General features: G+C 37.5%; 1 protein-coding gene across 2 annotated transcripts; it reads left to right on the top strand.

Moving 5' to 3' along the window:
* The first annotated feature begins 1,984 nt into the window (after positions 1 to 1,984).
* LOC111320549 (cysteine--tRNA ligase, cytoplasmic) lies at positions 1,985 to 17,665 on the top strand. 2 transcript variants are annotated; one of them, XM_022923201.2, is made up of 25 exons: positions 1,985 to 2,326; positions 3,312 to 3,400; positions 5,281 to 5,377; positions 5,794 to 5,892; positions 6,262 to 6,327; positions 7,235 to 7,321; positions 7,955 to 8,005; positions 8,528 to 8,617; positions 9,404 to 9,492; positions 9,950 to 10,071; positions 10,430 to 10,533; positions 10,746 to 10,786; positions 11,068 to 11,155; positions 11,501 to 11,608; positions 11,982 to 12,107; positions 13,134 to 13,231; positions 13,792 to 13,832; positions 14,267 to 14,415; positions 14,535 to 14,603; positions 15,268 to 15,349; positions 15,504 to 15,584; positions 15,723 to 15,790; positions 15,888 to 15,947; positions 16,329 to 16,412; positions 17,457 to 17,665. In XM_022923201.2, exons 1-25 carry the CDS (start codon positions 2,111 to 2,113, stop codon positions 17,595 to 17,597), a joined length of 2,346 nt encoding a protein of 781 aa, XP_022778936.2. In that variant the 5' UTR covers positions 1,985 to 2,110; the 3' UTR covers positions 17,598 to 17,665. The 2 variants fall into 2 exon arrangements, with proteins under 2 accessions (XP_022778936.2, XP_022778937.2); XM_022923202.2 differs by lacking the exon at positions 1,985 to 2,326 and having other exon boundaries at positions 3,379 to 3,400; positions 5,805 to 5,892.
* The last annotated feature ends 264 nt before the right edge of the window (positions 17,666 to 17,929 follow it).

A 17,929-nucleotide genomic window follows, 5' to 3' on the forward strand; every position in this document is an offset into this window, starting at 1 on the left:
TTCGTTGCTATGAACTAAACCGATCATTCTACAGCACAGATTCTAGTAATTATAAGCGGAACCCTTTCAGTTATCAGAATTGTTCACACATATCAGAAAAACAAATCAAGTTCTCTTAGTTTGATTTCTCGTTTTTCTACTGAAAAACAACCTAAAACTTTTGCAGTGGTTTTTTGTTGTTTGTTGTACCCTGCTGGCAGAGGCGTTTATTTGTTAACTTCCCCTACGGTCCACGTAAAAATAAAGTCCTCTGCGCTTGGCCTGTTAAATCTTCTTCGAGCATGCGCGGCCTGTTGCTTAGAAACAAATTAGTTCCCAGTAGTACTCGGCCAACTAGCTAAATAGGATGCGTGTGCATAAAAACGTGTTTGAAACAGGTTCTGACCGGTTTTGCAAATCAGATTATCCACAAACTTGAATAATTCCCAGGCGCATGCTCAAAGAAGATTTAACAGGCCGAGCGCAGAGGACTTTACTTTTACGTGGACCGTAGGGGAAGTTAACAAATAAACGCCTCTGCCAGCAGGGTATGTTTGTTGTTAACCACGCGAACAAAGCAAGTTAATTAGCATCATTTCCCTTCGGATCAGACGCGGCATAAATTATCACGATATATTTTGAATATATCAACAAAGTTGAAATGGTAAATTGGCCACCGTTACGATTATAAAAGCTGACGTTTCGAGCGTTAGCTCTTCGTCGAAGCGAAAGGTGAAGGGCTAACGCTCGAAACGTCAGCTTTTATAATCGTAACGGTGGCCAATTTACCATTTCAACTTTGTTGATATATTTAAATTATTTCGTTACCCCCACCGACGCAGCCCCAAACAGTTTCTTTAGAAACAAGTTCAAGTTCATTTATTTGTTTAAGCAGGTTGATTAATTTGGCAGCTGTTATAGCTGATGTGGACCTGCTGTCCTAACCCACCCATCCCACCCCAGGGGAGGACATCCATCACACAGTAATCTCGTGTGTGGGAAATTAACGTCTCCTGCCCCAACCCTGCAGGAGACGGGACCTCCATTTATTCGTCCCTATCCGAGAAGACTAGAATATCTAACCATTTCTTGATGTTATAGAAAGGTAGCAAATTCTTCTCAATTATTTTAAGACCTTGAGTGTTGGTCCGGCCGGGGCTCGAACCCTCGACCTCCCGCACTACAGTCCAGCGCTCTATCCATTGAGCTAACCTGGAGGCGGTTAGCTCAATGGATAGAGCCTTTGTTCAGCCTTTGTTCATTTCAGCGTTGTTCGTTGCCATCATTGCTAGTATAGAGGCCAGGAGCTAAACTGATCATTCTACAACACAGATTCTTGTAATTGAGATGCAATGAATATATGAAGTTCATATATTTTGAACCGCGGTATTAGATACGTATGATGTGCGATCTTCGCAGTAGATACGTATGATGTGCGAGGATCGCACATCATACGTATTCTTGTAATTATAAGTGGGACACTTTCAATTATCAGAATTTTTCTCACAAATCAGAAAAATACATCAAGTTCTCTTAGTTTGAATTTACCGCAACGTCACAATCTTGCTTGGGAACCATGTGATGATTCTTGACTGAGCACGTGCTGTATTCAAGATGGCGGCGTTTTCCAATGTTCCAATCGTGTCCAATCGTAGCGATGTGAACCTTCGTTCGAAACAGAATGCTTCCACATTTAAAACAACAACAGTGAGAACCATACTGTAACTGATATTACTTTATTTATTTATTTTTTTTTTTCATTTTCGTGTTTTATTTTTAGGATTACTATCTCCGTAATATCAAACGGCAGCGAAACGAACAACCTGAGTTTCACGAGTCAACATTTTACGAGTTTATTTCTTGCCATTTACTTAAGATGATTTCGGGCGACATGACTATGAATTTCGGGCAACACGACTCTGGTTTAGGGCGACATGACTTGGGGCGAGATGACTTTCGGGCGACTTGACCGTAAACCCCTCTCCCCTCGTTACTGTTCTCTTTGAGCTCGTGGAGTCTGAGCACTAGCAAAGACGGATCAAAATATGGCGACTGCGAAGTGAAATCACGAAATCTTTTATTTTAAAGTCTGAAGTACAAAAATAGAATCGAAATATCGTAAGGAAATTTTATGTTAAGATTCAAGCGTCTACTTTTAGCGGTCACAAAGTTCCAGGAGCAGCGGACCACTCTCGTATCTTCAATACATATTGTTCGAAGGACGTTCTCTTTCGTAGAATCTTCTGACGAATTTGAGAGAAAAATGTCTGGAAAATCGATGCCAAAATGGATACAGCCGGAAGGGATTGGGGAACTTAAACTTTACAACAGTCTTACACGTGAAAAGGTGAGAATTTCTCCTCTTATAGTATTTTGTTGTTAAATATTTCGGTATATGAACAACACATGTTTAAAATCTGATGCAATTATTTCTGTAATGGAATTGGCCAATCAAAATCGGATACGTTTTTCAATTACTTCTTAAATCGAATCGTGTTTTTACTCGTCTTATTGTTATGTTTTTTTTAAGTTTTTTATCTCTTCACTTATTACATGTAATATGTTACTGGTCGTTTTGCAATTTTCTCAGTGTACGAAAATTATTATTAGTTTGTATCCGGCAATTACTGATGATTTGTTATTCTTGAAATTGATGTATTTTTCTAGAAAAGAATAGAGATAAACAACCCTGAACAAAGAAAAACATCTTTAAGTTATATAAGCACTGTTGAAAGTAAAAATGAGGTATTCTTCAAGTAACCCGTGATTTGGCTTGATACCCTACCCTCCCCACCCTCAGTAATAAGTGTAGGAGCTTTGGAAATCATTGAGTTCATTCAAGCAGTTGCATGGGGAGAGGGTTGCATTCCATATCAGGAGGTTGCAGGTTCATGTGTCTAGTTCAACTCTGGAACCACTCTTTTAGTTAACCAACTTCTTGCTTCATGCCAGCTGAGTTTTTTAATCATGTTTTTTTTTTAGATCATTCAATAAGGGCCATGGGTTTTGTATTGTTTCTGCTAAAGTCAGTTGTCACTAACTATGGATAAGTTAGGTAATTAGTCCTCTTTGCGCATTTTTGCACACAAGGCCTTGGCTAGAGAGAGAACCTCATTGATTTCTGTTGGTTGCTAGTTGGGCAAGCTGCCCCCATATCCAGCCTCTTTCCCTTTTTTTTTTTTTTCCATTTTTATGGCTCTCCTCCAAGTTTCCTTGGGTGGCCTATCTTTTGTCTGCCACTGAGAGTCCATCAGAGGATGACTCTGGGTAGGGCCTATGATTAATAAGTGACAATTTCATTAAATTCATTTTTTTTTTTTTTTGCTTGTTAGAATGTATTTGTACCCCAGAAAGGAAAGAGAGTGTTTTGGTATAGTTGTGGACCTACTGTGTATGATGCATCTCACATGGGACATGCAAGGTACTAGCTTACATTCAAGACATGATTAGGAGATTATGACATCAGTGTAGCTTTAACTCCCAGGAGTGATCAAGACAGAATTTCTCCTTATGATACCAATATGATATCTAGCAAACATTGATGAGGAGAATAAATATATCTTTTTAGATGTTTTGTTGTCAGTGTAGTATCGCTGAGTATTTTTATGAGTTGTGCCGTATTTTGACGAGCCTGTAGGGTGAGTCAAAATACAAATAATGAGTAAAAATACTCAGCGATGCTACACAACAAAACCTCTAGTAAGTTATTTATTATCCACCATGCCAAACTGTTATTTCAGTGCGGGTGAATTTCGCAGATATTTACTTATGGGGAGTGCGTGACAGAAGTATGCGAAGCGGTTGCTGTTTCTTTTTTTTTTCAATAAATGAAGAAATTTCCAGGTCGTCTAGCTGTTTTTCTTTGTTCATTAATTCATCTAGTAAACTTGGATGTATATTTGCCAGCCATTCTGACTCTTCGTCGTCAGAAATATGATTCAAATTGTCCACCTTTTTTTTTTTCGTAACTACAATTCAATTCTTCGCTTGCGCGATGCAAGAAAACCTGTTTAACCGGTACTCTAGAGTGCAAGTACCACATGATATTTGTACTCGTCTATGGCGTTATTTGTACTCTATGAAGTATAGTTGGATAATAACAAAGAATATCAATTAGGGGATCATTAGTTAATCCAATACCCAATTCTCCTCAGTAATGTTGTAAGAATTGTATGGCAGACAGTAAGGGGAGGTACTAGAATGAGATCTCAGGGGTGAAACCATAAGTATTTATTTAATAGTGATTTAGCATTTCTGCACCTGATTGGCTTGTTTTCTAATCAAAACAGACACATTTGTGAAATATTTCTAGTGTTCGTGGTTTTCAAGGTTTTGAATAAAATTGATCAACTTCAGTAGCATTGGCAAAGTAAGAATTTCTTTCATTAAAAGCAATAGACCACTTTCATAAATGGCTGCCATATAAATATTCTTTTGTTTAAATTTAAATTAGCCCTACTGGCCTCACTTGAGATAAGGTATTCTTTTGAATTTTGTACTGGAGAACGAGGCCAGAAGGGCTAATTTAAATTTAAACAAAAGAATATTTATCCGACAGCCATTCATGAAAGTGGTCTATGATGCTAAGAAAATATAGCTTGGTTGTCTGTCTGAGAAGCTTTATTTAAGGAATATACCATTTCAACACTATTCCATACAGTAAACCAAATATTAATTTAAAGCTATAAGGTACCTAGGTTCTTAGTTTGATCTGCCAAGATCAGGCCAATGGATGTACTTAGTTACAATGAAATGTATGAAGTTCATATATTTTGAACTGTGGTATTAGATACGTATGATGCACGATCCTCGCAGTAGATAGCGCTATTTAAGCAATAGCGAAAATCAGACCTGAAAAAAATCAGGCCTGTACGGGATTCGAACCACTGACCTCTGCGATACTAGTGCAGCGCTCTACCAATTGAGCCAACAAGCCAACTGGGAGCAGGCCGTGAAGTTGATTCGTAATAAACCCGTGAAAGTGATAAATATATGAACTTCATATATTTCATTGTATCTGATTTATCACTTTCACGGGTTTATTACGAATCAACTTAACGGCCTGCTCCCAGTTGGCTTTTTGGCTCAATTGGTAGAGCGCTGCACTAGTATCGCAGAGGTCAGTGGTTCGAATCCCGTACAGGCCTGATTTTTTTCAGGTCTGATTTTCACTATTGCTTAAATAGCGCTATCTACTGTGAGGATCATGCATCATACGGATGTACTTAGTGTTGGAGAAATTTTAACACACAGTTCTAATAGTAATATTACTAACATTGATATATCTCTTCAACATTTCAGGTCTTACATAACTTTTGACATTTTACGAAGAGTACTCCAATCTTATTTTAACTATGATGTGTTCTACGTGATGAATATAACAGATATTGATGACAAGGTACCTGGCTTTCTGAATTTTTTAAATTATGTAGCCAAGTTATTAATTTGCTGCAAAATGTTTCTTCTTGCCGTTTAGATAGTTAAAGTGGTCCTTCAAAATATTCTGCTAGATTGTTAACACAGCTGTGTAGTTTGGAAGTGTTCCTCTGCATGGATTATGTGAATCATTTGATTTTAATTAATGATCTTGAGCTCAATGAAAAGTTTTTCTTCAGCGGCGAGCACCTCTTTTTTCCAACCAACGATATTCGTAGTTTGTATAATTATGTTATTATAATAGTTAATTTAAAAGTTGTTTGAGGTTAAAATGAATTAATACAAATTTCATTTGAGGTATTCTTTGTCTAAGGATTAATACAGTAGACAAGTAGTAAGACAAATTAAATTAGTTCAAAACTGCTTGTAACCTTACAGATTATCTTCAGGGCAAGGCGTAACCACCTGTTAGAGAAGTACATTGAGGAGGCAAACCCTACAGTGAAGATATTAGAAGATGTGAACACTGCACTGGGGGTATGTTTGGTAGTCTGAAGTTAACCGAAGAATGATGGTGAAACTAAAATTTAACTCCTAAGAAATCTCATACATAATTTTCCTTAATTTTCTCACAAAAAAGGGTTAAAATTCCAAACCCTAAAATCCTGAAGTTTTTTATTTTTAACAAAATAATCCTAGGTTTGAAAATATTTGCCTGTACTTGTGTTATAAGGATTATTTTGACCCTTCCCTCTTAGGACTGACACAGGATCCTATTTCTGTTTGTTTTGCTCCTCTTCTTACAGTTTGATTACAAATTTCTGGGTAATTAAAGTAATTTAGCATAACATAATGCTTGTTGGTACTTACAGGGTTGCTCAGATAAGTTTTTTTTTTCTTTTCCAGCCCTATTCAGCCAAAATGGAGAGTACCACAGATGCAGACAAGAAAAATATGTACCTTAGAATTATTGTAAGATGTGTTGTTTATTTTTATAGAATTTGATGAACAGATTTTTGCTTAATAAATTTGTGTAAGGGTATAAATATTTGTAAAGTAGCTTTCTTTCACATGCGCAATTTGTCTAAAATCAGGAAATGTCTTACTCAGAAAGATACTGAAACATTAGTTCATGCTTTTATAACATCTAAGCTGGGCAATTGCAATTCATTTTTGGCTGAATTGCCACAATGCTTATTAGATAAGGTTCAGCGGGTACAAAATGCTGCCGCGCATCTTGTCTCCTACACTCGAAAATATGACCGAAGTACGCCAGTTCTTAAAGAGCTTCACTGGCTACTTGTAAAGGAATGCATAATCTTTAAAATATTACTATTTACTTATAAGGCCCCGAAAGCTTGTATTAGCACCCCAATACATATCTGATTTGTTAGTACAATATAAACCACCTAGAGCTTTGCATTCGTCCGTTAAGAAACTGTTACAAGTTCCTTGTTTCAAGCTAAGACTTCCGGAGGCAGATCATTTAGTTATATCGCTCTATATCTGTGGAATCTGCTTCCGGACACCATACGGCAAGCACCATCGCTTGTGACATTTAAATCCAATCTGAAGACTCGTGTATTTGATCAAGTCTTTAATTAGTCATTAGGTTTTTGCTTATTACTTTTAGTAAGTTGCTTTAGTCATTTTTATCTTATTCTGTACAGTGCTCTTAACTCTAGCATGAGCACTATAAAAGTCTTGTAATATTATTATTATTATTATTATTTTATTATTTTATTATCAATGGTAATTCATTTAAAGCACTCCAAAATTCTTCAGAATTGGAAGTGGAAATTTTATTTATTTTTTTAGGCCTGAGTGATTATAGAAATATTAAATGTTTTAAGAATTGCTCTGTTATCTTTTCTTCAAGGAAAAAGTGAAATTGTGTTGTTCAAGATTAAAAGAACTACAAACAACAAACAACAGCTCTGACGAAGTTGTTAGATCAGCAACTCAGGTGAGAATGTGAATAGTCCAGCACAGGTTCCCTCCCTTTCCTTTCCCCTTGCTGCCCCCCTTCTCAGCATTTTGTCAGGCTTCTCTGACAGTTCACTGATACCTATGCACTCCTGGGTTGAATGGGTTACTGTAAGTTGTGAAATGTCTTGCCCAAGAAATTAAACAAAAGAATGACCCAGTTAGGTCTTGAACCTGGACTTCTTGATGTGGACAGTTTGTTGACTAGGTCTCTCTTTTCAATACTGTTAGCAAAAATGGATCAAATCTAGGGATCAACATTCAGTTTTGTAATGTGATCATCTGATGAAAAGTAACTATGAAAGGAATTTACTTCCAATCACCAACAGTGACTGAGGTTTCCACAACCTTCCAGACTAGAAGTAAAAGATTCTTTACCAGATTCTTAATGCCAAGTTCTCTTTGTAGACATAAAATTTAACTGAACACGTATTTAATTTGATAATCTTCTTTGTACTCGACCCATGGCTTAGTATAGAGTTGATTGTAAAATAAAGGTTGTTCAACAGGCTACCCAGTAAGAACTGAACACTGCATAATAAAAACATATTTAAGGAACAATTAATTGATTTTTAATTGTAATTTTTTCCATTTAAATTATTATTTTGCACAGGAGTTGTTGCATGAAGCAAGTGAACCTCTATCTGCCTGGCTGGACTCTCAAGTAAGATACTTTTGTTGACTATGGTTCAACTGACTTCTGATTAAACAACAACAAACATATGAAACATATGTGTGAACTGCGGTTATGAGACGTATATGAGCACGATCCTTCGCAGTAAAGCACTATAGTACGCTATAGTACGTATACTTCGCAGTAAAGCACTGCGAAGGATCGTGCTCATATACGTCTCATAACCGCAGTTCACACATATGTTTCATATGTTTGTTGTTGTTTGATTTATCATCTACGGATTTATGTTGAATTAATTTGATGGCCTGCTCCCAGTTGGCTTGTTAGCTCAATTGGTAGAGCGCTGCACTAGTATCGCAGAGGTCAGTGGTTCGAATCCCGTACAGGCCCAAAAAAAAAAAAAAAAATTTTTTTCAGGTCTGATTTTCACTATTGCTCAAATAGTGCTTTACTGCGAAGGATCGTGCTCATATATATGACTTCTGATTGTTATAACTATTTTATGTGTAATTGTTTAAGCTTTCTAACTTATGTATTTCTTCCTTTTTCCAGTTTGGATCAGATGTGACAGACCACAGAATATTTGCAAAGCTCACCCAGCACTGGGAGAATGAATTTCACAATGACATGGAAGCTCTTAATGTAAGTCAAACTTTGTTGTACTAAAGTTCATCAAGAATTTGCTACCTGCAGGGAAAATTATCTAATTACTTTAAATTATAATTGAAATTTGGATTAGTGAATGGAAAACAAAAGTGCTATTTGACCACCTTAAGTCTTGAAATGGTTGTTGGGCCTAAATGTTTATTTTCCATGAAACAGGAAATTATAGGCCTTATTTCCACTACTACATATTAAGTAGGGTTTATTACTGTGAAGATTCCTTTCATACAGGAAAGAAAAGTTTATTGCACCTATAACTCCCAAGATGAGATTGTTAATTCTCCTGCTGCTGCTGTTGCTGCTGTTTTTATTATTTCATGGAACATTCAAAGCCAATTTACACAACCCGCATATAGCATTAGCTAATCTTGGCGGGTATTAGTAATAAATAAGTAGATACTACACATTGTAAGCTAAAGAGATTTCAAGCTGCTGCACATTTCTTTGTAAATAAATTCTGGGAATGTGGTGTTAGATCAAGAGAATTCTCATTATCTGTTAGAAGGATTATGTATAGATATAGTTGGGAGAGGTTAAATTTTAATCACTTGTGGGAGTTAATGGGTTAACTTTAAACCATAACCACTGAGTAATAAAAGCATTTCACCTTGCTATATGAATGTTGAACACAGGATGATAAATTAGCAACTTTTGAATTACCAACATTGTGGCCAAAATGTTGTTAATGTTCTATGGCAAATGAAATGGTCACAGTTTGGAATGCTACAATAAGTATAGATTAAAATATGTTTATTTTTCTTTCAGATCCTTCCAGTGGATTGTTTAACACGAATTACACAGTATGTGCCTGAGGTGGTAACATTCATTCAAAGAGTTATTGACAATGGATATGCGTAAGTGATGTGTTGTAATTATAATAGTTCCACATACAAAAAAAAAAGAAAGAAGGTTAACAGAGCCAACAGATGGGGAAGAATGTTGATTTGCACTGGCTGCTGCCCAGAAGTTTGGAACAAGTCAGGAAAGAATGATGAGGATAGACTCCAAGGCTGAAAATTCCAGCAGCGCTGCTATAGTTCTCCCGGTACAACATTCCTGTTTTTTGTAAAAAAGTCTTAACAATTGAATTGTGTTTCAATGTCACGTCAGATGAAATTCCCAAATTTTTAAGTGTTCCTACTACCGGTATATTAAAAGGAATTTTATTCACTGAATTGAAATTGATCCTGTAATGCATCATTAACCCCAGTTCCTTTTCTCATTGGTGCTCTCTGCAGTTTCTGTGTGAGCTCTCCCCACCTCGCGTGCCTACTCTGAAAGCACCCTAACATCTGTCTCATTTTACTTCAGGTATGAATCAAATGGCTCTGTATATTTTGACACCATCAAGTTTGGCTCTAGTGGTAAGCACGCATATGCAAGGTTGGTGCCTGAAGCAGTTGGTGATCTGGATGCATTGGCAGAGGGAGAAGGTACTTTCATATGTATTGAAGAAATAGACCAAACATGAAAATCAGCACCAAACAAGTCCCCTATCATAAAATTTACTGAATGTATTAAGATTTCATTCCTGTGAGGTGAATCCACTGATTTCTTTCCAACTGAAATATTTGGAGACAGTGTGTTAATCTGTGTGAAAGAATGAAAAAGAAAGGAACCTGAAGGAAAACTTTCAATGTAAGGAGGAGGACCAATAAAATAGTCAGAACTTGTGCACTTGTGAATCCAGGTTTGGAAATTTCACTGAGGGCATGTCATTCGAAGGCAAGCAAGTTCAACACTTATATCCTCTTCATCATCTGACGATTTTTTGTTTCTGTGTGGGATAAGGAGAACTAAGTCAAAATCCAGGAGACAAGAAATCTGAACGTGATTTTGCACTGTGGAAAGCCAGTAAACCAGGTGAACCTGCTTGGGACTCTCCATGGGGAAAGGTAACCATTGATAACCATTGATAACAACAAGAATTTTTCAAAGGATTATGTACACATATGTTTTCTTTCTATGTTCTGCAACTGGAAATATATTATTTTTTGTAGACACCTTTTCAATTAATAGTCATGAGTGTCTGAATTATGAGGTGGTTTAGGAAGAATTCAAATCCCCATTGTTAACAATTATTTATTTTGGTTGATTTTTACTACAGGGCCGACCAGGGTGGCATGTGGAATGTTCTGTGATGGCAAGGTTTGTTACTAGTTTTGAAATAAGACAAGTCATTTGATATTAATTTGTGCTCTTGATATTTGTAATTCATCCTCAAAGTATTAAATGTATCACAACATATTTCAATAGTGAATTGGCATGAAGTGACCAGAATAACTAAAAATTTAAAATAAAAGTTAACTTTAATCTGAGAAAAAGAGATTCAAAGAACCTTTTGACTTTTGCCCTTTGACATTTGCCCTTTGACCTTTAAATTATTACGACAATTTGTTTTGAACATTGTTGTCTTTGTTTTTTTTTAGTGAGGTTTTAGGAAGCTCCATTGACATTCACACTGGTGGAGTGGATTTGAAATTTCCTCACCATGACAATGAGCTGGCACAGTCTGAGGTAAATATGTCTCGTAATGCTGAAAAAAGAGTTGTTAGGCAGATCTTGAGAGTCCCAGTTGGGTGAGGGTTCAGTTTATGCCTGATCTTTTGATTGAGGAGATCAACTAGTTCTGTCATACCTTGATGATCATGATAGTGTTAGCTAGTATGGACCAGGAACAAAAACTCACTGACTGTGTTCCTTACCGGAGAAGGTTATCAACGACAGTGATTTGAATCACAACTGAAAATATGAAATCATATATTAGAGTAAATGGTGCAGAACATGGTTGCTGGATTGAAGGTTACTCCTGGAAGTTTGAAAGTCACCTTAAAATTGAGAGTTTTCTTGAAAATTCTTTAGGCACATTATGGTGTGTGCCAGTGGATTCATTACTTCCTCCATGCTGGTCATTTAACGATAGAGGGATGTAAAATGTCCAAGTCTCTGAAGAATTTCATCACAATCAAGGTAAATTTTTTTGTCAGATTTTGTCCCTGTTAGTCATTTGATTTAACACCTGGGAGGTTGCATATTAAATGGAGTTGGTATGGTCATGGTAACTTTAAATGTCATGGCTTTTGTGATATCATTTTCCAGGTCTGAAAAATCATGGAGTGTGTTTCTTGCTATTGGAAAGACAAGAATAATGACTTAAGAGGATTTTTCTCCTAAGTAAAACAATAAATCCTCAATAAAATGCTTATGTTCTTATTATTTTGAAACCAACCTCTTCATTACACTTACAATTTTGTAAACCACAAAGAGTATAATCCTAGAGTGAAGAACATTTTAAAAAAGAGTGACTCATTGAATCTTTCAATCGTCTCTCTGGCATTTTCAGGAAGCATTGGCTCGAAATTCTGCCAGACAGATTAGGCTTGCCTTCCTTCTTCACGCATGGAATGCCACCTTGGACTACAGCGAGAATGTGCTTCGTGAAGCTGAACAGACAGACAAACTATTTAATGTGAGTCTGAGTGGGATTGTTTGACATGCTGTTAATATTTCATACTGGGTGACATGTAGATTAAGTTTAGTTTCTTGTGTAAATTAAGTGGTCTTTGCAGCAGAACTTACCTTGGTTTCCTTCACATGCCTGTATAAGGTCCCAGTCTGTTTGAAAAAAATGGATTCCAAGTTGCCATACATCAATTCAGTAATAGACCACAGATGACATCAAAATGTGATAAGGATGATAAAATTGAGAAACAAGGTGCAGCAGAGTGCAGTGCAGATGTTCTTACCACACTTTGACATCTTCGCTTTGACATCATCTGGAGGCAGTGTGGTTGAGTGGTCAGCGTGTCAGACTCACAATCCGTCATTCCCGGGTTCAAGTCCCACTCTGACCACTCCCTGGATTTGTTTCACGGTAGCTCCGAGTTGAAATCCTCGGCCATGCTTGTAAATAGCCAACTGGTTTGCCTCCAGCCAGTTGGGATTCTTAACAATATTATGTTCAATTTGAATTATTTGTTTACAGCCCACAATGTAAACTACTGGGTTACCAGTAATTGTGTCAGCTACTAAAAGTTAATTTTTTTTTTTTTTCTGTAGGGAGGGAGGGGGGAGGGAGGGAGGGAGGGGGAGGGGGGAAGGGAAGGAGGGGGAGAGGGAGGAAGGGGGAGGGAGCAAGTGAGCAGGGAGGGAGGAAGGCATGCAGGCAGTACAAGTGTGAAGTGTCTTGCCCAACAACACAACACAAGATCTCTGTAGTAATTCTCTTCACTATCTTCCATACAACTCATTTGATTTTGGTTCAGAGTATTTGATATTGCATCAACTAGTAATCCACCAATGAATATTTTGTTGTATTCTCATCACTTGTCTGCTTAGTATTGTATTGATATAGTGAGGAGAAATTCTGTCTTGGTCACTCATGGGAGTCACAGGGTTGAGCTTATTCTCGTATCCAGCTCTCAATTTATTGGACCACTCAGTCTCTCACTTGTGATTGTATAAATGCCTTTATTGTTCTTGTCTTTCTTTGCAGGATTTCTTCTTGAACGTCAAGGATATTCTTAGGAGACCAGAGGACACAACACCATCAGCGCACAACTATCATGAGTTGGAGAAAGATCTTCAAGACAAGTAGGGATCACTCTGCTTTCGATGAGTTCTCACATGAGATTATAGAAATTAAATTGTAGGGGCTGTTTTTCATCTACCGTAATTTCCGGCCGTTTACCCGCGGGCAATTTGTTGATCTTGCATGAAACGCGCGTCACTGAGGGTAATAGGGAGGTGCGTGTTATTTTTCTAACTTTTCAACTCGTATATACTTCTTATACGTATACCTTTTGAGTGAGGCAAACGTCACCGCCTCGCGGTCAAGGTCATCTATTCCTCTTTCCTGTCTGCTGGTCAGATGTAGTAAATGTTATTACGAAAAAAAAGTTCTATGTTGAATTGATAAATCAGTTGTGAGTTTTATGAGCTCTGCTGTAACTAGCCTGAAAAAGAAAATCTGCAGTATCCTTTCATTACTAGACACGCAAAATGAGAGACAGGAATGGATTAAGGTGGGGATGGTTGTAAACTTTCATATCGTTAAGGGGGTAGAGGTGTGAGAGCCATCAAGCCGTGATTTAAGGGAAATCAAAATCTGTTTCTAGGAGTAGTAATTCTGTTGTTTTGTAATTTGTTTTCAGGTTCCTTGCTAAGAAGGCGGAAGTCCATGAAGCTCTATGTGGTTAGTGTAAATATGACTTTTCCCTTAAGTCCGGAAAATTTTTTATATGAAATATAGAATTTATACGGTTGTCATGGAGTGTTTGTACATCCGAAGGACGAGAGGTTTCTCTTCCTTTAACCGCAGGGATTTGTTTTCCTGCTTGCATGTGGGAGTAACATACGTCTGCCCCCAATTTACTCCTACCTACTGAGAGAAAAATTCTGTAAAAGACCTTAAATCTTCTTGCATTGAGACGCGATAAATACTGAAAATACCTGATAATAGATCATCACTTTTATCGAAAACTTTCGTGACCATTGTTGAGGGCTTGCGTTACTCTTCGTCAGTACTTGCGTGATGTCTTTTGACAGCTTACGTGAGTCCTCTTGAGAATTTCATCGATGCGAGCATCTGGTACATACTAATTTCTTGGTTTTTACTGTTGTTCCTAGATTCAATCGACACACCCAGTGCACTTCGACACATGCAAGAACTTGTGAAACTAACGAACATCTACATAAGCAGCAAAAAGGAGAAAAAAGAATCTTCAAATCACCAACTTCTGGAAGGAATTGCCAAATATCTAACCAACATGCTGAAGGTTCGTACCTCATACTTGTGGTATCAGTTTTTGGTATTGATTGATTCTTTTCGAAACTTGTTCAAGTATCGTTAAAAAAAAACTGTGCTAATAAATTGTACGAACCCTTTTTAAATCAGATTTTTGGAGCAATTGATGAAGAACAAACCATTGGATTTCCAGTCGCTGGAAAATCTGCTGCAGCTAATGTAAGGCACTTTTTTATATTTATTTATTTAGTGATCGTTATGTTTAATTTCACATTCTCTTGCTCGAGTTACAATGAAATAACTCGGTTATATCGATGCAATTGTTCTATGAAAAGGGACTGAATGTAATTTCCTTTGTAGTCTGCTGCGCAGGCGTCTTATTAGGGCGAGTTAACGTTACAAGCTTGTGATTGTTTATCCGAAAGCCATGTTTGATTTGGAGTCAAGTGGACGATGGGGGTAGGGGGCTTGGGAAAGGCGAGAAGACCCCGGTCTTCCGCTCTCATTAAAATCAAAGAAGGACAGCCATTTCTCCCAGAAAAATACGGAGCACTCGCTCGCCTAAATTACGCCTGCTCTACAGGCCATTTCCTTTGGGCCTTTGGGCCTTTGGGCAATTGTTCAGTGACTTTTAATTTGGATTCCGGATCTTTTTTGATTAATTTTCTTCTTTCTTCCTTCGTTGATGTACCCTTTTTTGAGGGCCTGTTTCCGAAAACGGTAACTGGGAATCATTCATGACATGAAGCAAGCGTAGGGAAAAGTCTTTCCCGCGGTATCCCTCGTGTACCTGATTAGTAAGAGAAAGCTGTGCAGGCATTTTTGCCATCTTTGGTTTAAATTCAGACCTATTTTACTTAAGTGCTATCTATTTTTACCTTAGCATGAAGAAGTTGCCATGCCGTATGTTCAGTTGCTTGCTGATTTTAGAGAAGAAGTAAGGAATGTTGCACGGGAAGAAAAAGGTAAATTTAACTGCAGGTTAAAATTGGAAAATATTCATCAGGTTGATGGCACCATCCATCCATCCATCCATTCATCCCTTAATTTACCTTTTGTTTTCCTTTTTTTGTTTGTTTGTTTTTGTTTGTTTTGTTTTGTTTTTTTTTTTTGTCGTAGTTACGAGAATCCTTCAGGCATGCGACAGGTTAAGAGACGACAGTTTGCCAGAACTCGGAGTGAAGCTTGAAGACGTGGAGGGTCAGTAACTGACAACTTTTTATTTCAGATGTGTTTTTTTCCGATTGGTAAGTGGATGAAGGTCTGATACCGCTAGTTGTTCAAACATATTCGACCCTCGGTGGTGAATCAGCCGCTAGTTACATGTCTTTCTTCTAGGTGATCAAGCAGTGATAAAGTTTGTGGACAAAGAAACGTTGTTAAAGGAAAAACAGCAACAGTTAGAGGTAAACTTTTGATCCCGCCCCTTTTATGTCCGTTTATTTATTTATTGTGTATATTTGTTTGTTACTTAGTCCGCATGTTTCTGCATTTTTGTATTAGGAACAAGAGAAGAAACGAAAACAGAAGGAAGAAGCCAAGAAGAAGCTGGAAGCGGAAAAGGTTTGACCGTTGACATAGTGATTTGATCTTGGGCACAATGCTACTTTCCAAGTAATTGGGTTACCATGGTAGAAACTTATCTTACAAGTGTAAATGTATGCTCTACCTGCTCCCGCAATGCAACTCAACTGACATGTCAGTAATATTCCGATCAGTCCAGAGCTTTTTCGCTTAGCTTCAGCATCAAAAATAACAAAAATACTTTTGGGTAATCTCAAAGCGAAAAATAGAGTTGGAAAAATAGAAATATGAGTGTGCAGTTTTTCAAAAACGTTTTTAGCAGATAGCCTAGTTGTAGTTATGTAGGAAACATTAAAAGTTTCTCTATTCTTCTCAAATCAGCTTTTATTTGGTTAATTAATTTATAAATTTTTTTTCCAGGCTGCAAAGGAAGCAAAAGCGAGAATTCCCCCATGGGAAATGTTTAAACACGAAACAGACAAGTATTCTAAATTTGATGAACAGGTAAGAGGTTTCATTTTAAGACGACTGACAGCTTTGGATCATGGATGGTGTCTGAGCAACTGCTCACCTACCCCTCCCCCCGTAACCCAACAACAGTCAACTATAGAAAGTTGGGGTTGATGTAGGGTTAGGGGAGGAGTGGGTGCGCAGTTGCTCAGATATTGACTTGAGCAATGCGCACTTACCCTTCCCTTTAACCCATCAACAGTCACATGATAACAAGTTAGGGTTAATGTTGGGTCAGAGAGGGGTGGGTGCGCAGTTGCTCAGATACTGACTTTAGTCCGATCTTTTATGTTGTTTACTACAATTTGAGTTCAGCGGTCATCGAGCGACCGTCGGGAATTAAAAGTGTAATTTTAAGCTCCAGTTTAAATATACATCTCGTTTGTTGTGAGCTTTTTGACGAAATGAACTTCTCCCAACGCGTCACAGATCTATTTCCACTGATACTGAAATATTTTAAACCCGGTCTAAAATTTGTAGAGGAAAATTTAGCGACCATGTGCAACAGTATCGGCTTATTAACATGACGAGAAACTGCAAAATAACCAATCCAGGCTAGAGGGAAGAAGGTGAAACGTAGTTGAGTGCAGTTTTTGTTTTGATGAGTAGAATGTGGAGCAAGTTAATTCGTTCCGTGGACAGAAAACTCCACGATAGATTAGATAGCCAACGGACTTCATACGTCCGGCAAAAATCGTCTAGCTTACCCGCTGGAGTATTAGCGATTTCCAACTATAATCGCCTCGTTAGCGGTGAATAAAATCTCTCATTCCTGATAGAAATGGTCCATTATCTGTGCCTCCCGCTAATTTCGCTTAGTTTTTCCCGTTCCAATGGTGTTTCTTATTCATCGCAGCCAATTTTCTACCAAGGCAAGCAATTGATTTGCGCAGTTGTATCACGTTACTTAAAATGATGTGGATGTTGTATGAATTCGTCTCCCATTTTACACACTGAACGAATAATATAAAATCATCCTATAGATGTACAAGCAATAACGTTTCCCTTAGTCTTAAGTATTTTCATTTTGTGTCACAGGGAGTTCCTACACATGATCAAACGGGAGAGCCACTGAGTGGCAAACTGATCAAAAAACTGAAGAAAATGTATCAACAACAAGAGAAACTGTTTAATTCTGCTGGGGGTAGCCAAGCGGCGAATGGCTCTACAGATAAATGACATAGAATCAAGATATAACTGAATTGTACTACAATTGAAATAAAGGCATGCTGAACGTTGAGTTTGAATATTAGTGCTTCAAGACTTCATGAGTCCTAAAGTTAACTTGGTAAATTCTATTCTAAACGGATTCCAGTTTATGCCCCAGGGCAAGTTTCATGACCCGAGCCTTCCATAGTTTTACATGACATGCATTAATCTTATTATTTTGAAAGGAAAAGATTAGCCTCCAAATAAATGAGTTTCATTTATCGTGATAAATCAAGTACACTGGAAAGTGATGAATCAATTACATTTATCACGTGATAAATCAAGTGCATATTCAGTGCCGA

This window comes from Stylophora pistillata, chromosome 10 (assembly GCF_964205215.1).
Source record: "Stylophora pistillata chromosome 10, jaStyPist1.2, whole genome shotgun sequence".
Lineage (NCBI taxonomy): Eukaryota > Metazoa > Cnidaria > Anthozoa > Scleractinia > Pocilloporidae > Stylophora > Stylophora pistillata.

What these genes read in the sequence shown, in the direction of transcription:
- LOC111320549 (XM_022923201.2), top strand. Translation starts at nt 2,111, where the DNA reads ATGTTAAGATTCAAGCGTCTACTTTTAGCGGTCACAAAGTTCCAGGAG. An exon ending in GTTATTGACAATGGATATGC is followed by an intron (nt 9,493 to 9,949) that starts GTAAGTGATGTG and finishes ATTTTACTTCAG; the next exon opens with GTATGAATCAAATGGCTCTG. An exon ending in ATTCTAAATTTGATGAACAG is followed by an intron (nt 16,413 to 17,456) that starts GTAAGAGGTTTC and finishes TTTGTGTCACAG; the next exon opens with GGAGTTCCTACACATGATCA.